This window comes from Bolinopsis microptera, chromosome 1 (genome assembly GCF_026151205.1).
Source record: "Bolinopsis microptera isolate Bmic1 chromosome 1, MBARI_Bmic_1.0, whole genome shotgun sequence".
Taxonomy (NCBI): domain Eukaryota; kingdom Metazoa; phylum Ctenophora; class Tentaculata; order Lobata; family Bolinopsidae; genus Bolinopsis; species Bolinopsis microptera.
Window position 1 is genome coordinate 25,359,359 of NC_087072.1, and position 20,403 is coordinate 25,379,761.

The 20,403-nt window shown below is 38.7% G+C and overlaps 3 protein-coding genes across 3 annotated transcripts in view; 2 read left to right on the plus strand and 1 right to left on the minus strand.

The window, feature by feature from the left end:
* The window catches only part of LOC134826129 (uncharacterized), a 365,739-nt gene that overhangs the window by 90,222 nt on the left and 255,114 nt on the right, over positions 1-20,403 (plus strand). The window lies entirely within an intron of this gene.
* Positions 628-19,787, minus strand: LOC134823522 (bactericidal permeability-increasing protein-like). The gene is made up of 12 exons (XM_063835015.1): positions 19,704-19,787; positions 19,432-19,556; positions 19,092-19,203; positions 18,714-18,807; positions 18,375-18,483; positions 18,023-18,177; positions 13,668-13,845; positions 13,246-13,421; positions 12,850-12,997; positions 2,248-2,407; positions 1,627-1,807; positions 628-1,194 (listed from the first exon to the last, which is right to left on the minus strand). The coding sequence occupies exons 2-12, from the start codon at positions 19,532-19,534 to the stop codon at positions 1,018-1,020; spliced, it is 1,593 nt and encodes a 530-aa protein (XP_063691085.1). The 5' UTR covers positions 19,535-19,556; positions 19,704-19,787; the 3' UTR covers positions 628-1,017.
* On the plus strand, positions 10,455-12,754 carry LOC134823530 (transient receptor potential-gamma protein-like). Its single transcript, XM_063835029.1, has 2 exons — positions 10,455-12,020; positions 12,126-12,754. The coding sequence occupies exons 1-2, from the start codon at positions 10,455-10,457 to the stop codon at positions 12,642-12,644; spliced, it is 2,085 nt and encodes a 694-aa protein (XP_063691099.1). The 3' UTR covers positions 12,645-12,754.

The window sequence follows — 20,403 nt, forward strand, 5'->3', positions numbered from 1 at the left end:
ATGTTCAACTAAGCCAACATTTCTTTTAAGAAATCAGAACCTATCATATCATCAATCTCCTTCCAACTTTCTTTGTTTTTCATCTCACACTTAAAACCATCCTCGAACAGTGTATGGTGCTCTCTTTCAGCCGATACCTTATCATCAGGGTCATATTCTATGTCGCTGTGAATCCGTATGTAGCCCTGAACAAATTATCTATAAATGTTATTTAAGTCGGCTTAATAGTATATATAAGTCTAAATTGTCAGTGAATTCTTATCGGCAGCATGTCTGCTGAATATTTTATAATAGTAGAGTTTTATAATAACTCTATAGGTACAATAGACAGTTTTTGGGTTTTTCCAAATAGTTTCTGATTATTCTGATTTGCGACAAATGATATTGCACTGTTAGGATAAACGACGTTTCAAAGTAACAACTTCTTATTCATGCTGACAGTGGTACAGTGTAGGGTATCATATTTCAGGGTCCTTATCTACTCAGAATACAACTTTACACAGAAGAAACTCTGCAATATTGACCTTTATTGCAGGGTCACGGGAGAAATATGTAATATCAATAGTTAGTGAAAAATAACGACGGTGTGATAAATTACAAATAACTCGTCCAAGAGAAACAACTAACTGCATACTAAACCAAAATCATTGATATGGTTATTCAATCAAAGTTCAAAGGAAAATTATAAGAATCTTGTAATAAGCAATCATTAGTCATTATTTAATTTTATTTGGTAATGATGATCAAATAATCAAATAATTCCTCGAAAAAAAGTTAAAAAGTCAAAAATGTCTAAAAATGCGTATGCCTAATATTTATAAACAATATTTAATGCATCAATCGGCTGGTTATAAATTAAAATATGAATTCAACTCCTAGATAAGACAAAAAAATTGGTTGCCACTCCTTTCACCACATAGAGCATAAAAATTGGCCAAGAAAAGCCCATAACCAATCAAATCATGCGTGAACTATAAAACGTATCTGTAATCTATATTTGTTCACCAGTATGTTCAACTAAGCCAACATTTCTTTTAAGAAATCAGAACCTATCATATCATCAATCTCCTTCCAACTTTCTTTGTTTTTCATCTCACACTTAAAACCATCCTCGAACAGTGTATGGTGCTCTCTTTCAGCCGATACCTTATCATCAGGGTCATATTCTATGTCGCTGTGAATCCGTATGTAGCCCTGAACAAATTATCTATAAATGTTAGTAAATAGTACATATAATTCTAAATTGTCATTGAATTCTTATCGGCAGCATGTCTGCTGAATATTTTATAATAGTAGAGTTTTATAATTACTCTATAGGTACAGTGTAGGGTATCATATTTCAGGGTCCTTATCTACTCAGAATACAACTTTACACAGAAGAAACTCTGCAATATTGAGCTTTTATTGCAGGGTCACGGGAAAAATATTCCGACATTTAAGGAATGTAATATCAATAGTTAGTGAATAAAGGAGCATTTTATTTTTACAAATTTATAAGATCGTAGGCTAGGGTCACACAGTATATTTCCTAAATCAGGTCCATGTGTGATGTGTCGATGAACTACAATAGTGACGGCTAAAAAATTATAAAATTTTTTATTTAGCATCAGTTTTATTTCAACTTACGTCATCGAGTTGAAAGTCAAATCCTGAGAAATTAACGTGATCGATTGCAGGAAGTGGGATTCCGTGCTTGAGATTGCTATTTGCAAAGTCTTTAATGATCCCTCGAGAGAATTTGAGGAATGTTTGGAGCGTACTTATTGAGAAGTTTCCAATGTTTGAACTCCTTAGCTGTATGAACGGCCTGAAAATTCATAATTTATAGGAGAGTTATGTTTTTTAACTCTATGTAAAGACCACGAAAACGACATAATTTATTATAGTAAAGAGAATGATTTGAAACTACGACTAGTCTTAAAAACATAGATTTCACTTTTTCAAATATTATAATGGGGGGGGGGGGGGGGGGGGCGGGGAATTACGGATTCGGACAAGAGTCGTGTTACCCAGGATCTACTACGGAATGGCTATGATAATATTAACCAATAACCATTAAACTGTAACTTATATAGAGTTATAGTTATCAGATAATTAAATTATCTATTAATTATGAAATAAAGTTAGGGTTCACTACGATACACTAATTGAATTATGATCCGTTTTGTGGCTTACTATTACTTACCGCTTATTATTCTTAAATATGCCCCTCCCCGGCCCCCTATAATAAAATGTGTTTGAACTTACTCGACAGTGATGAGATCAAGGTATAAGTCAGATTTACCGCCAAGTTGCACACTGAGATTAACACAAAGATCAAGTTGAGCGTCCAGGGTAAAGGCAGGAACTAAAGTATCGTTAACATGGACCAGCCAAGTTATTGTTCCCTCTGCTCTACCACTCACTCCTGACAGGGGAAATTTATATTATCTTAGTATTTAATTATAGTATTTAATAATATTATTTAATAATATTATTTATCATATTATTTATCATATTATGATTGATCTGATTAATATTAGGTCTCATTTGACGAGGGATTCACACTAAATAAGTAACTAATTTATGTGGTATAAATAATTCAGAAATGATTTATAATATTAATTCCTTGACCTTGAGCACCAGGTTATTACTGCTTGATAAGTTTATGTAGTTTGTGTAGGAACTAATTGTGAATACATAAAGTGTAAAGCGTACTGTTTATTTTATTAGTATCACGTGTTGTTTCCTCGAGGGTTAAGCTTCTCTGTTTGTTTCCTCTTAATACACTGTGTGTCTGTACTTATAGTATGTACAATACAATAGTATATGTATTTAACGATATACTGGTTAAACTCGAGATTAGACTTAAACTTCTAGTATCAGGGAATTATGGCCATTTGCTGAGGTTTTTGGAACAAATCTCCTTTTTTATCTCAATAAAATAATAAAAATGAGGTTTAGTATAATATCATTGTATTTATTTTCGCTTTACCAATTCGATCTTCATTTTTTATGTAAATCAACAATTGATACGTTATATATTTAAATAATGGTGGAATTTTCAGCAGTCCTGTTTTTTTTCATTTCAATAACCACATATCAAATTGATCATAGAATGAACCAAAACAGAAACCGACGTCCGAGTTCAACCGGCTCAAAACAACCGGAACTTGAAACTTTGATGGAACAGTATGAGAAAAAATTAAAATGGGATGGACTAGACCATGATATGGAGCACCAAGAGTTGTTCGAGAAGATAAAGGCACACAATCACGCAGATGTGGAGAGTATTTTAGCAGAGAAGGGGGCAAAGATTAAAAGCTGGCAAGTTTCCATAAACGATATTTTATGATCGGCGCCGATAATCGCTTATTGAGCGCTTTTTCGGCGCTTTTTTAAAAAAAAACCGTTTACAATCGCTTTTTTTACGATTATAAACGGTTCAAAAAAAATCGCTTATAATCGACTATAATTGGTGTCATAATTCAAAAAAGCGCTTTTTTTAATTTAAAAGCGCTTATAAGCGCTTATAAGCGCTTACTAGCGTCGCTGAGCGATTTGAAAGCGGTTTTCCAGTAGGATTGGCGCCAAAAACGGGTGGATAAGCGGTTGGCCGGATAAGCGATTCGTAGGCGCTTTTTTGAACCATTTATAAGCGATTATAAGCGCTTATAATCGGGGTGCAATTTAGCTGTTTGTAAAGCGCAAATAAAGCGCTTATAAGCGCTTTTAATATTGAGTCAGGAAAACGCTATATTACATCTTATAACCGCTTATAATCGATTATAAGCGTTTTTTTAGAAATCGCTTATAACGGCTAATTCATCGCTATTTCACCGCTTTTACCGCTTTTCCTATCATCCATGGCCAGGTGAGCAGGAATTGAAAAGCGCTTATAAGCGCTTTTTCGATGCTGCCCCTAGCCTGGTCGGAACGGGGTAGTGCCCGGAATTTAAAAGCGCTTATAAGCGATTTCTCAATTCCCCTCAACCTGGTTGGAACTTTCATGTGCTTTTCTGAGCAACCTGGGGTGCACCGGCAGAGTCAGGATTTAAAAGCGCTTATAGGCGCTTATGATCGCTTTTCTACCACTTTTCCTATCACCCATGGCATGGGTTGGCAAGAATTATAAAGCGCTTATAAGCGTTTTCAATGCTGCCCCTTACCTGGTCGGAACGGGGGAGTGCCCGGAATAAAAAAGCGCTCATAAGCGCTTTTTAAATGCTGCCCCTAACCTGGTCGGAACTGGAAATCAGAGTGCCCGCTTATAAGTGCTTTTCTGAGCAACCTGGGGTGCACCGGCAGAGTCAGGATTAAAAAGCGCTTATGATCGCTTTTCTACCGCTTTTCCTATCACCCATGGCCTGGTTGGCAAGAATTATAAAGCGCTTATAAGCTTTTTTCAATGCTGCCCCTAACCTGTTCGGAACGGGGGTGTGCCCGGAATTAAAAAGCGCTTATAAACGATTTCTCAATTCTCTTCAACCTGGTCGGAACTGGAGAGTGCCCACTTGCATGTGCTTTTCTGAGCAACCTGGGGTGCACCGGCAGAGTCAGGATTTAAAAGCGCTTATAGGCGCTTATGATTGCTTTTCTACCGCTTTTCCCATCACCCATGGCCTGGTTGGCAAGAATTATAAAGCGCTTATAAGCGTTTTTTCAATGCTGCCCCTAACCTGGTCGGAACGGGGGAGTGCCTGGAATTAATAAGCGCTTATAAGCGATTTCTCAATTCCCCTTAACCTGGTCGGAACTAGAAATCAGAGTGCCCGCTTATAAGTGCTTTTCTGTGCAACCTGGGTTGCACCGGCAGAGTCAGGATTTAAAAGCGCTTATAGGCGCTTATGATCGCTTTTCTACCGCTTTTCCCATTACCCATGGCCTGGTTGGCAAGAATTTTAAGCGCCTTTTCAATGCTACCCCTAACCTGGTCGGAACGGGGGAGTGCCTGGAATTAATATGCGCTTATAAGCGATTTCTGAATTCCCCTTAACCTGGTCGGAACTGGAAATCAGAGTGCCCGCTTATAAGTTCTTTTCTGTGCAACCTGGGGTGCACCGGCAGAGTCAGGATTTAAAAACGCTTATAGGCGCTTATGATCGCTTTTCTACCGCTTTTCCTATCGCCCATGACCTGGTTGGCAGGAATTAGAAAGCGCTTATAAGCGCTTTTTCAATGCTGCCACTAACCAGTAACCTGGTCGCAACGGGGGAGTGCCCGGAATTAAAAGGCGCTTATAAGCACTTTTTCAATGCTGCCCCTAACCTGGTCGGAACGGGGGAGTGCCCGATATTTAAAAGCGCTTATAGTTATAAGCGATTTCTCAATTCCCTTCAACCTGGTCGGAACTGGAGAGTGCCCACTCGTATGTGCTTTTCTGAGCAAACTGGGGTGCACCGGCAGAGTCAGGATTTAAAAGCGCTTATAGGCGCTTATGATCGCTTATCTACCGCTTTTCCCATCACCCATGGGCACCTAAGGATTTGAAAAGCGGTTATAAGTTATAAGCGATTACAATCACTTTTTATTGCTGGTTTTTACCGATTTATCTATCATTTATCAACATGGATTTAAACATAGTTGTTTGACTGGCGATCTAGAAGCCAAGCAAGAAGGCTAAGTGCACGGCGCGGCAAAGTTCTCCGACAATAATTGTCAGAAATTGTAAAGCACTTGCAAGCGTTTATTTATATGTTGTTAATGGTGGTGGTTGTCCTGGTGGCGGTCGATGCGCGCTGCGTCATCAGTCATACACACTTCACATTCAGAACTTGCAAAAGAAAAATATAGCATATGAAATTAAATTATTGCGCTGGGCCACGCTCAGTCTGTCAACGAGTATGACAGGCCTGTTTATGTCATTCCAAGGAATCTCTAGTCGGGCTGAGCGAATCACGACGTCTGAAAAAAGTGCGGTGCTCATTGAAAGTTAGTGTGTGCGTGACCAGCATTCACGTACTTGTTCATAATCAATCGTGGACATAAAAACAAGTGCAGTGCACGCTGAGTACCAATAGGAAAAAAGTAATGTATATATACGCTAGTTACTGGGCCGCGCTCAGCCTGTCATTCCGCCTAATCTCTATTCGGTTTTATTTATGTTTATGAACATAATAGCCTGAGGTCCCCAGGTAAATACGCTAGTAAAGCCGTGCGCGTGCAGGCGTGCTGAGAGTGAGATAGCTTGTAAAATTTGGTTATTAGATAGTAAAACTGCAACAAATAAACCGCGCAAGATTGCGCGTTTGAATCGCTCCTACGAAATCGCTCGCCCAAATTTTAAGAAAATTCTTGTGAAAAGGCCTTTGGGTATGACATTGATCTAAATCGGTGTATTTTTGGACGCTGATCCCGAATCACCCGCCATGACGTAGGGTAAAAATATTTCCCTGGAGAGTTACATGGGCAAAAACCGTTTTAGTCACGTGACAGGCTAGTAAAACATGATTTCGATTGTTTAGGGCTCATGTTAGGGTTTGGGTTAAGGTACGCGGGTTATGGATAGCTTCGGGGTTATGCACTTATGGTTGGGATTAGGGTTTATGTAAAATTGTTTTGTACGGCTGCAAAACCATAAAAACCAAGGTCACGTGAAATTTTTGGGCGAGCGAATTAGCAAGAGCCGGTCGCGGTTTTTATACAAAAATAAGCGTACACATGATATACAATGCAATAAAGCTAAGAGTTTCTGCATGTTCGATTATTTTGCACCTAACTTAACCATGTGCCTTCGTGCTGCCGTTGCTCTATCCAGATAGGTAGTGCGCCATCAACAGTGAGCCGCGCGTGCCGACTGTATAGTAGGATAGTTTTTTAGCGCTAATTTTGGCCAGCACAATTTTCTTCAAACAAATAGATATTGAGTATCCTTCCCGACCTCCAATTGCAACAAAAATTGGTAAGCTTACTCATAGACTTACAAGGAAAGTGTCCGAAAAATTTAAAGCATATCCAACCATCAGACATTATATTACAACTAAAAACAGCGTATTTTGCCCCAATTTGATCACTATATCAACTCTGATATCCACCAAATTTTTCGGACAGTTGTGAAAGCCCTATTGGAAGGTCGTCGCCAATTTCCAGAATGATATCATTCAAGGAACTGGAGATATATCCGAATAATACGACAAAAATGGTCAAATTTGGACGAATTTGGTCAAATTACGCAACTTTTACAGCTACTTTTGCTCCAAAAGCCGCGCACCATCAAATATGGCACCTAGGCAAAACTCACTGATCTTTCCAAAAAGGTATGACAAATTTGGTATTGTGGAAATCCTCACACTCTCTAGAAAACAGTGGTACAAAAATTTTTTAAATCCGAGCAAGTTTATTTTTATCGTGCACCCCCTAATGTTACTGGTCTGGCCCGACATAGCACGTGCCATCGTGGCATTTCGAGAAGAAAGCGGCGCGCGCTACTTTAGACGAGTAACATCCGTCAATTAAGAGTATCACCTGTTAACCATGGGTATTGGGTCTATTTGTATTATTCAGGTCGCGTCGTGACATAGTCATAAGTAAATTAAACAATTGCGCGGTAATCGTGAATCGGTAAACAAGCTGATATGCCCATTTTACAGCATGAACTAACATGAGACAAAATAAAATATTGACTCACAATGCGATGTCAATCTTTCAATTCACAGCTTGGCGAGGCCCAGTCTAGTGGTGAATTTTTACCAAACTAGCGAAGCGCAATGTTGAATGTGATTGCGAGAATTGACGGGTGACACTCGTAAAATATTTGTTCCATATATTGGAGTCCAACTCGGCTTTTACTAATTCGCTCGCCCAAAAATTTCACGTGACTTTGGTTTTTATGGTTTTGCAGCCGTACAAAACGGTTTTACATAAATCCTAATCCCAACCCTAACCCTAACCATAACCCCGAAGTTAACCATAACCCTTTCCACAAGCCTAACCCTAACCCGGGCCCTAAACAATCGAATTCGTATTTTACTAGCCTGTCACGTGACCAAAACGGTTTTTTGCCCATAACTCTCCAGGGAAGCATTTTAACCCTACGTCATAGGGGGTGATTCGGAATCAGCGTCCAAAAATACACCGATATAGATCACTTTCATGCCCCAAAGGGCCTTTTCACAAGAATTTCCTTAAAATTTGGGCGAGCGATTTAGTAGAAGCGGTAGAAAAGCGATCATAAGCGCCTATAAGCGCTTTTAAATCCTGATTCTGCCGGTGACCCCAGGTTGCACAGAAAAGCACTTATAACTATAAGCGGGCACACTGATTTCCAGTAGGCTATCCACTCCGATAATCGTAACCGATAATTATCTCCGATAATTCGTTAAAAAAGGTTATCTGTTTATCTAGATAAAACATATTTTTATCGGTATAAAAATTCACTAGAAATTACCGAAAAAACTGCCACAATACCGTAAAATTTAAAGAAATATTAGTGTTTTTTGCCTTCCCAAGTAATCCAAGAAACAGTCCCAAACGTTTTATAGTATGATAGAAGAGGTAGTTTACTTAAATGTGAGCTTAAGAGGTTTATTTACATTTGTATACCTATGGAACTGTAGAACTGTAGAACTGTAGAAGTCTAGAGAAAGTTATTGACATTGTTATCTTGAGGCTAGGGTGCTGGCGTTCTACCTTACAACCATTCTGGAGACAGGAACGAGCATGTTACTGTTAACGAGAGTCAAAAATACCGGCAGGGCACTCAATTAAATTCCGTAAGTGTTCTAGGCGTGAAACATTGTCTTCAGGAGAAGGAATCTGTTGCTCCAAGTTATCCACAGGATAAGGAAACGGTTCACTGAATCACTTTAAATGTTTTACTGTTTCGAGGAGAACTGGTATTTGTTGCACTACTGTTCTCAGGAGAAGGAAACCGGTGGTCTACTGTTTTGAAGAGAACTAGCGCGTTACTGTTCTCAGGAGAAGGAAACCGGTGGTCTACTGTTTTGAAGAGAACTAGTGCGTTACTGTTCTCAGGAGAAGGAAACCCTTGGTCTACTGTTTTGAAGAGAACTTGTACACTATTGTTCCCCGGAGAAGAAAACAGATGCTCTAATATTTTTAAAAGAAAGGAAGTTGTACTTTAGCAAGATTACTGGTAAACAGTAATAAAAGTCGACAATCAGTTTTTGTGAAATTTGGAAAATATTTTGGCTTTGGCCTTCAACAGAAAAATTATCGGTTTTATCGGTTTTATCTAGATAAAACCTAAATTTTTATCTGTTTATCTAGATAAAAGATTTCATACCGATAATGGATAGCCTAATTTCCAGTTCTGACCAGGTTAAGGGGAATTGAGAAATCGCTTATAAGCGCAGCATTAAAAAAGCGCTAATGAGCGCTTTTTAATTCCGGGCACTCCCCGTTCCGACCAGGTTAGTGGCAGCATTGAAAAAGCGCTTATAAGCGCTTTCTAATTCTTGCCAACCAGGCCATGGGTGATAGGAAAAGCGGTAGAAAAGCGATCATAAGCGCTTTTAAATCCTGGCTCTGCCGGTGCACCCCAGGTTGCTCAGAAAAGCACTTATAAGCGGGCACTCTGATTTCCAGTTCCGACCAGGTTAGGGGCAGCATTTAAAAAGCGCTTATGAGCGCTTTTTAATTCCAGGCACTCCCCCGTTCCGACCAGGTTAGTGGCAGCATTGAAAAAGCGCTTATAAGCGCTTTCTAATTCTTGCCAACCAGGCCATGGGTGATAGGAAAAGCGGTAGAAAAGCGATCATAAGCGCTTTTAAATCCTGACTCTGCCGGTGCACCCCAGGTTGCTCAGAAAAGCACATGAAAGTTCCAACCAGGTTGAGGGGAATTGAGAAATCGCTTATAAGCGCTTTTAAATTCCGGGCACTACCCCGTTCCGACCAGGCTAGGGGCAGCATCGAAAAAGCGCTTATAAGCGCTTTTCAATTCCTGCTCACCTGGCCATGGATGATAGGAAAAGCGGTAAAAGCGGTGAAATAGCGATGAATTAGCCGTTATAAGCGATTTCTAAAAAAACGCTTATAATCGATTATAAGCGGTTATAAGATGTAATATAGCGTTTTCCTGACTCAATATTAAAAGCGCTTATAAGCGCTTTATTTGCGCTTTACAAACAGCTAAATTGCACCCCGATTATAAGCGCTTATAATCGCTTATAAATGGTTCAAAAAAGCGCCTACGAATCGCTTATCCGGCCAACCGCTTATCCACCCGTTTTTGGCGCCAATCCTACTGGAAAACCGCTTTCAAATCGCTCAGCGACGCTAGTAAGCGCTTATAAGCGCTTATAAGCGCTTTTAAATTTAAAAAAGCGCTTTTTTGAATTATGACACCAATTATAGTCGATTATAAGCGATTTTTTTTGAACCGTTTATAATCGTAAAAAAAGCGATTGTAAACGGTTTTTTTTTTTAAAAGCGCCGAAAAAGCGCTCAATAAGCGATTATCGGCGCCGATCATAAAATATCGTTTATGGAAACTTGCCTAAAAGCTTTCCTAAGATGGGTTGCCCAGCATTTCACTACTCAACATTAAATCTGGCTAACAAGGAGGATGGAAAAGGAAACAGCACTCTGATCATGGCGGCTAAGGTTGACTGCAAGATGGTCGAGATAATCCTCAGCTACGGTGGCAATCCTAATCATGCCAACCAGAATGGGGATATGCCCCTGAGCATAGCTGCGAACAGGTATGACAAAGAAACCATAAACTCTCTCCTACATGAGGGAGGTGATCTTGAAACAGCCGTTGTGAGGTTGACATCATCTTTGAGACATGACTCCCAGGAAAAGCTTCGAGAGAACAATGTCATCGGTTTTTGTTCAAGGCCTTTGATTTTCTTGTTAGCTGACGATGCGTACTTGAGATGCAGGGACCCAATAAAGACAGCATTTCGCGTTTCTAACGATATCAAGAGGATTAAACACGTAAGGAACGAGTTTGAGACGGAGTTCGAGTTGCTGATTGAGAACGCAGACACATTTGCGTATACGTTTCTGGACCAATGTGATAAGATGACGGATGCTAAAGAAATTATTCTTTACCCGGAGAATCTGCTGAAAACGGCTATCAAGCAGGAAAAGAAACAGTTTGTTTCCCATCCATTCAATCAACAGATCATCAATGAGAGTTGGAATGGAGATTTTAACAACACACTTCTTTATGGTAAAACCCTGATAGCATTAAAGTACATTGCTAGTCCGATAATGCTACCATTGCTCTTTCTGAAGTTACTTCTGGTCGAACTTCCCAGAGGAATAAAGTTCATGGAGTCTTCTTTCGCAGAACTCCTCAAGTTGAAGTTCACTCCTTGCATGTGCTTCATTACGGACGCATTGAACTACTTGATTTTCCTGATGATACTGATATGCGCTTGTATTTTTCCTACAGATGGAAAATACCAAGTTGGGGGAACGGATTACTTGCTCTATTTCTGTGTCTTATCTCGTTTGATCATTGAAATAGATTTCCTGGTGCAGCAAGGTTGGGGATACCTCCGGCATTTTTGGAATATTGTAGATATCATTGTCATAGTTATGCTATGCGTGGGAGCCGTCCACAATGTGATGATTCAGTACAGGGTTGATGGCCTTCTGAAGGAACATAAAGAAAAGAAGGAAAAAATTGACTACAAGGCGACTGAAGGAGATCTGATGCGATCACATCAAGATTCCATGAATGTTTACTACATGTATGCGGTTGCAGAATTTATCCTGACGTTGCGGATTCTAGGTCTTTTGGAAGTCTTTAAATCACTTGGAACAATGATGATTGCACTAAAGTACCTAGTAATAGATGTACTAAACTTCGGAATCCTATTGCTTACAGTAATCTTTGGAACATCAATAGCGATTTACAGCATGACGATAAGCATTCACCGATGGAACAAGGAACTCAAAAGCTCAGTGGCAATATTCTTTGACGGTGCTGAAGACCACATTTTCACATTGCTACCATACAACCACAGCCATCCCGAGGGGGAGGTCACCGCTCCAGCTGTTTTCGAGACCTTTTATGACACTATGAGGAATATCATGTGGTCAACTTTTGGACTTCTTGATGTTGTGGTGGGTTATCTTGTTTTGATTATACTCGTTCTATTTGTAATTTGTATTGAATTTGTTTCAAAATCTCCTAACTTTGCATTAAAGAACGACTAAAACAATTTTCAGAATTTGGCAGTGGAACACGAAGCTCGCACAACAGTCTTCATCAACATCATTCTCATCTTATACATTCTTCTTTCGTGTGTGCTGCTACTCAACATGCTCATAGGCATCCTTGGAAGCACTTTCGATAGAATCAAGGACAACTGTGACATTGAATGGAAATATGCTCGCAGCAAACTCCTGAAGGATTACATCAGAGCGCAGCCTCTCTTATTTCCGTACTTCGCCATATTCTTCCCTTTCATCATCTGGTTCAGGAGACGGTTAAGAGAAGAACGGAGCAGAAAGAAGGAGAAAGACACCAGCTTGACAACAAATGAAGAGACGGAACGGGATAAGCTGATTTCTGCCCTTTGTGATAGATTTACGTGTGGGAACCTGGTGGAAGAATCTGGCGGAAAGTTTAGTGATATGGACCAAAATGGCGGAACGTTCGAACAAAGGATAAAGATAAGGAGGCAGAGATCTGTGTTACACTCATCTGTTAAGGTGAAGGAGCAGAACGCAGGAGCAACAACATGAATTTGTGAAACATTTTAGTCAAAATGATGGTTAAATCTTTCCAAAATTTTTGAATTTGAATTTGAAGAATTACGAATAGAAATTTTCCCCGCAAATTGACAATAACTGTAAAAACGTTTCCTTAATCATCATGGCTTCGTGGTAAATAGTCGAATTTCAATTGTTCAAAATATTACATCAATTAAACTAAAGCCGGCCAGCTTACCCGCTTTGTTGACATTGAAAAGGACTGGTTTTGTAGCGTAGATCCAGAGGGTAAGATTTTTGTCAGGGTAAGCCTTGTTGAGATCAGGAACGAAGAATTTGAAAAATTCAGTTGTCAACTTAAACTTGATGGGGTTGTCACTAGGAATCTGAAGTAAAAAGATTCACTGTTTAACACACTCTAAATTACAGAAGTTTAGAATACTGTTTATCAGAAAGGTGTCTTCAGGATATTACTGAAATCGAGTACGATATTCTATAAATGTGTATCAATTGACGTCAACAGATGAAATATGAGCCCGAAGTCTTGATAGCATTCTCGTGGAAATATCGATACAAAATAACTGCCACATGAGTATATAAAACGCTATCAGATCAAAGTTCAATAAAAACTAACATCATCGCTGGTGAGGTTGTACTGGAGGAAGCCAGCGGTCTGGTAAGCGTATCCAGCAGTGTTCAACATGTACTCAGTTATCCAAAGTGTGACCATCCTCTCACTGTCCACTGTTTCAGGCATGTCTTGTTTAGGGGACGGACACTCTTTTGGGTCGGATTTATCGAATATTTCTCCTGAGATATTGAAATCATTCGAGTTTCAAATCATTGGTGTTAAGAGGAAAGATACCATGATGTAATATTTCCGATTGTATAGGTGGTGTAATCCGATTTCCTCGATCAGATCACTTTTTCTACCACTAGCTCCGCCTGACCAAATCATATATATATTTTATATGTAGGTATGTTTCACTGTTTGTCAATGTGAAAGCAATACCCCCCCCCCCCCCCCCCCCCCCCCCCCCCAGCAATAAAACTTACCTTTTCCATCGACAAAAAGGGCCTCTTTGGTGACAAACGGTGGTTGTATAAGAGAATAGTCGATATAACAGTTCTCATCTATATCTGACTGGAGTTCTAAAGTGTCCAATATACTGTTCAGATCGTTGTTGACCTCATCTGTAATCAACGGGCACACCTGAAACAAACCTTTATAGGTCTATTGTATCTTACTCTGTGTCATTCAATCAGTATGTTGCCTGTTAACAACTTTGCAGGAAATTAAAAACGGAAGTGTATATATATTATATATTCTTTAGCTGTACTTCTACACATTAAAAGCCAGTGTTGATTAGATCTTCGAAATTCTTTGCATCGTTTTATTATACATCATTATCTCAAATTATTTGTTATATAGTAGTGTTGAAAGTATTAAAAATATTACATATAAACATTGTACGAACCTGACCCTGAATACCTTCCTTGAGAGAATCGGAGAGAGTCTCACTGAATATATATAAACATTGTACGAACCTGACCCTGAATACCTTCCTTGAGAGAATCAGAGAGAGTCTCACTGAATATATATAAACATTGTACGAACCTGACCCTGAATACCTTCCTTGAGAGAATCAGAGAGAGTCTCACTGAATATATATAAACATTGTACGAACCTGACCCTGAATACCTTCCTTGAGAGAATCAGAGAGAGTCTCACTGAATATATATAAACATTGTACGAACCTGACCCTGAATACCTTCCTTGAGAGAATAAGAGAGAGTCTCACTGAATATATATAAACATTGTACGAACCTGACCCTGAATACCTTCCTTGAGAGAATCAGAGAGAGTCTCACTGAATATATATAAACATTGTACGAACCTGACCCTGAATACCTTCCTTGAGAGAATCGGAGAGAGTCTCACTGAATATATTATATAAACATTGTACGAACCTGACCCTGAATACCTTCCTTGAGAGAATCGGAGAGAGTCTCACTGAATATATATAAACATTGTACGAACCTGACCCTGAATACCTTCCTTGAGAGAATCAGAGAGAGTCTCACTGAATATATATAAACATTGTACGAACCTGACCCTGAATACCTTCCTTGAGAGAATCAGAGAGAGTCTCACTGAATATATATAAACATTGTACGAACCTGACCCTGAATACCTTCCTTGAGAGAATCAGAGAGAGTCTCACTGAATATATATAAACATTGTACGAACCTGACCCTGAATACCTTCCTTGAGAGAATAAGAGAGAGTCTCACTGAATATATATAAACATTGTACGAACCTGACCCTGAATACCTTCCTTGAGAGAATCAGAGAGAGTCTCACTGAATATATATAAACATTGTACGAACCTGACCCTGAATACCTTCCTTGAGAGAATCGGAGAGAGTCTCACTGAATATATTATATAAACATTGTACGAACCTGACCCTGAATACCTTCCTTGAGAGAATCGGAGAGAGTCTCACTGAATATATATAAACATTGTACGAACCTGACCCTGAATACCTTCCTTGAGAGAATCAGAGAGAGTCTCACTGAATATATATAAACATTGTACGAACCTGACCCTGAATACCTTCCTTGAGAGAATCAGAGAGAGTCTCACTGAATATATATAAACATTAAACATTGTACGAACCTGACCCTGAATACCTTCCTTGAGAGAATCAGAGAGAGTCTCACTGAATATATATAAACATTGTACGAACCTGACCCTGAATACCTTCCTTAAGAGAATCAGAGAGAGTCTCACTGAATATATATAAACATTGTACGAACCTGACCCTGTATACCTTCCTTGAGAGAATCAGAGAGAGTCTCACTGAATATATATAAACATTGTACGAACCTGACCCTGAATACCTTCCTTGAGAGACACAGAGAGAGTCTCACTGAATATATATAAACATTGTACGAACCTGACCCTGAATCCCTTCCTTGAGAGACACAGAGACAGTCTCACTGAATATATATAAACATTGTACGAACCTGACCCTGAATCCCTTCCTTGAGAGAATCAGAGAGAGTCTCACTGAATATATATAAACATTGTACGAACCTGACCCTGAATACCTTCCTTGAGAGAATCAGAGAGAGTCTCACTGAATATATATAAACATTGTACGAACCTGACCCTGAATACCTTCCTTGAGAGAATCAGAGAGAGTCTCACTGAATATATATAAACATTGTACGAACCTGACCCTGAATACCTTCCTTGAGAGAATCAGAGAGAGTCTCACTGAATATATATAAACATTGTACGAACCTGACCCTGAATACCTTCCTTGAGAGAATCAGAGAGAGTCTCACTGAATATATATAAACATTGTACGAACCTGACCCTGAATACCTTCCTTGAGAGAATCAGAGAGAGTCTCACTGAATATATATAAACATTGTACGAACCTGACCCTGAATACCTTCCTTGAGAGACACAGAGAGAGTCTCACTGAATATATATAAACATTGTACGAACCTGACCCTGAATACCTTCCTTGAGAGAATCAGAGAGAGTCTCACTGAATATATATAAACATTGTACGAACCTGACCCTGAATACCTTCCTTGAGAGAATCAGAGAGAGTCTCACTGAATATATATAAACATTGTACGAACCTGACCCTGAATACCTTCCTTGAGAGAATCAGAGAGAGTCTCACTGAATATATATAAACATTGTACGAACCTGACCCTGAATACCTTCCTTGAGAGAATCAGAGAGAGTCTCACTGAATATATATAAACATTGTACGAACCTGACCCTGAATACCTTCCTTGAGAGAATCAGAGAGAGTCTCACTGAATATATATAAACATTGTACGAACCTGACCCTGAATACCTTCCTTGAGAGAATCAGAGAGAGTCTCACTGAATATATATAAACATTGTATGAACCTGACCCTGAATACCTTCCTTGAGAGAATCAGAGAGAGTCTCACTGAATATATATAAACATTGTACGAACCTGACCCTGAATACCTTCCTTGAGAGAATCAGAGAGAGTCTCACTGAATATATATAAACATTGTACGAACCTGACCCTGAATACCTTCCTTGAGAGAATCAGAGAGAGTCTCACTGAATATATATAAACATTGTACGAACCTGACCCTGAATACCTTCCTTGAGAGAATCAGAGAGAGTCTCACTGAATATATATAAACATTGTACGAACCTGACCCTGAATACCTTCCTTGAGAGAATCAGAGAGAGTCTCACTGAATATATATAAACATTGTACGAACCTGACCCTGAATACCTTCCTTGAGAGAATCAGAGAGAGTCTCACTGAATATATATAAACATTGTACGAACCTGACCCTGAATACCTTCCTTGAGAGAATCAGAGAGAGTCTCACTGAATATATATAAACATTGTACGAACCTGACCCTGAATACCTTCCTTGAGAGAATCAGAGAGAGTCTCACTGAATATATATAAACATTGTACGAACCTGACCCTGAATACCTTCCTTGAGAGAATCAGAGAGAGTCTCACTGAATATATATAAACATTGTACGAACCTGACCCTGAATACCTTCCTTGAGAGAATCAGAGAGAGTCTCACTGAATATATATAAACATTGTACGAACCTGACCCTGAATACCTTCCTTGAGAGAATCAGAGAGAGTCTCACTGAATATATATAAACATTGTATGAACCTGACCCTGAATACCTTCCTTGAGAGAATCAGAGAGAGTCTCACTGAATATATATAAACATTGTACGAACCTGACCCTGAATACCTTCCTTGAGAGAATCAGAGAGAGTCTCACTAAATATATATAAACATTGTACGAACCTGACCCTGAATACCTTCCTTGAGAGAATCAGAGAGAGTCTCACTGAATATATATAAACATTGTACGAACCTGACCCTGAATACCTTCCTTGAGAGAATCAGAGAGAGTCTCACTGAATATATATAAACATTGTACGAACCTGACCCTGAATACCTTCCTTGAGAGAATCAGAGAGAGTCTCACTGAATATATATAAACATTGTACGAACCTGACCCTGAATACCTTCCTTGAGAGAATCAGAGAGAGTCTCACTGAATATATATAAACATTGTACGAACCTGACCCTGAATACCTTCCTTGAGAGAATCAGAGAGCGTCTCACTGAATATATATAAACATTGTACGAACCTGACCCTGAATACCTTCCTTGAGAGAATCAGAGAGAGTCTCACTGAATATATATAAACATTGTACGAACCTGACCCTGAATACCTTCCTTGAGAGAATCAGAGAGAGTCTCACTGAATATATATAAACATTGTACGAACCTGACCATGAATGCCTTCCTTGAGAGAATCAGAGAGCGTCTCACTGAATATATATAAACATTGTACGAACCTGACCCTGAATACCTTCCTTGAGAGAATCAGAGAGAGTCTCACTGAACAAGTTGTAAAGCCAACTCCAGCCACCGTGGAACGTGACGTCAACATTGCCAACATCAAACGTACAACTTTCAGAGGTCACGTGAGGTTCTCCTTTATCAGTAGTTCCTAATGATGATATTTATGGTTATTATGTGGTAATAACTAGAGTCTGGAGGTATGAACTGTGATTTACGAAATTTTGTCGTATATCAAGAGTAGACTGTGCGGCTTAAAATTGTATCATTCGATTTTAGTATCCAGTTTAGTGCTTCATCCATCTAATATAACTATTAACTAGTTTGAAAAATATAAACGTCATGTACCAATTCGTAAATCCAGGTTAATGGATATCTTAGAAGCTGTGATCTCGACCCTGCCGTGGTCGCTTAGGTTGGGCCAATGATCCTTCCTGTAGTGCCAATCAGCATTAACCTGGGACAGTTTAGTAAGGGTTGACAAACTTAACGAAGAACTGAACAATAGATATTTGAAGCCTTCTTGTGGCTTTGTTTGTATCAAAGTAGTACTCATGAATCATGATCAGCATTTCTATTATCAATATAATATTTATTAGGACACACGTTATGACTAAATATATTTTAAAGTACAAACGCGATGAACATATTATAAGAACAACAATTTTTTTTCGAACGAGTACCCACAGCTAAAACTGCATTTTGGATTGTAGCCACGACATCTGAAGGACTTCCTAGCTTCACAGACGTTTGAGAAATGTCAACTTCAGTTACTTTTGCGCTGAAAATATTTCTCTACTACTGGAATCAACAGTTTGTAAATTTGGGAAAGTTTGGTTACCAACGTTGAAACACAACAAAATATCTGTGCTGTGGTCGACTAAAATGCCGTTCAGTTTCATTCCTGCTAAAGATTGATATATATATAATATTACTTTCATAATATTGTTAACTTTTAATCTCTGATAGTGAAAGATTTTCAGTTCCGTTATCATTTTCACTCTAGTAGTTCCCATCACTAAAACCTCCACAACAGAAAGTTCCCCTTACTAAAACCTTACTTACTTGTAAACTTTAAAGGTAATGTGTCCGATTGGACTATCTACTCTATTTTCCGTGTCGGATATTTTCGCTGTTTTAATCGCGTCAGTTGCCAAAGGAAGCAGCACATCCCGAACTGAAAGAAAAACTATAATGAAGAATCTGGGATTACCGATTGAGAAGTGCTCTTTAATTCCGCAAAAATCCACCAGAGTATGAATTATAAAAGGTAATCCATACGCACACCTCAATATTACAACTGAATTACTATGATTATACAAGGTTTTATAAAGATATATCATGTTACATTACAATTACCACCGCGATGGCTAAAATTTTACCACTTTATTGACAAATCACATACCGTAATCGATTCCTTTCTGACTGACTTGGACCCTAAAACCAGGTTTCTCATCCAACGACACTCCAATGTGGAGCAAATACAATGTCAGGAGTATAAGGCGCATTTGAAAGGAGGAACCTGTAGACCTTTAACAAAGTTAATTATAATATTATCAGATAATGGAGTTTGGTAATGATAATATAAGCTTTGAGAGTAATTAAATCTCACTAGCAGCATGTCAGATAACTTATTTTAATTAATGCTTGATATATAATTTGCGGTAAATAATGTACCTTTATTGAAGAGACTACAACTTCGAACTTACGGAAACAAAAATATGAAGAAATGTAAAGAATGATCAAGAAACAGCCCTATTGAATAATACATAGAAATGCAACACCAGTAAATATGCAAGTGAGGCAGTCACGTGGTAGTCACGCGGCAGTCTCGTGGTAAGTCACGCGGCAGTCTCGTGGTCTTCCTAACCAGCTCATCTGTTCAGGGATTCCTGCAACTATTCTACTCAAAGTTAGTGTATAGGATCTGAATGGAGAAGGGGAAGGAGAATGTTAGTTAGGAATACAAGGAATACAAGGAATACAAATTTAAAATCTTAAGTTACAACAGTAACTGTTAAGATAATAACAATATCATAAGATTTAGATTTAATTCAGGCCACTTTGTGACCACGTAGAAACAGCACAGGTACAAGTCATTCTTTGCACCACCACTGGACACTGAGCAAATTACATTTTTTACTATAGGTACTGAATTAAGAAGATATTTCAAATTAATTCATTCGGAACAAAGTAACTGTCAATTCACTAGTCCTTTTTGACTGGCACATCTCTAAAATAGGTAGTCTTACTAAGATTCTTAAATCATCATCTCTTCATTTCGACTCTAAATTTAAAATTAGTAAATTAACTGAAGCTGAAAAATGCCACATTCAAGTTAAGTAAAGTTTTGGCTTCGATTTTAGCGCATCCATTG

Excerpts from the sequence above, each read along its gene's own strand:
- LOC134823530 (XM_063835029.1), top strand. The coding sequence starts at position 10,455 with ATGGGTTGCCCAGCATTTCACTACTCAACATTAAATCTGGCTAACAAG. Across the intron at positions 12,021-12,125 it reads TTGGACTTCTTGATGTTGTG|AATTTGGCAGTGGAACACGA; the intron begins GTGGGTTATCTT and ends AACAATTTTCAG.
- LOC134823522 (XM_063835015.1), bottom strand. The coding sequence starts at position 19,534 with ATGCGCCTTATACTCCTGACATTGTATTTGCTCCACATTGGAGTGTCG. Across the intron at positions 13,846-18,022 it reads AGGAAGGTATTCAGGGTCAG|ACCTATAAAGGTTTGTTTCA; the intron begins GTTCGTACAATG and ends AAGATACAATAG. Across the intron at positions 13,422-13,667 it reads CCTTTTTGTCGATGGAAAAG|GAGAAATATTCGATAAATCC; the intron begins GTAAGTTTTATT and ends TCAATATCTCAG.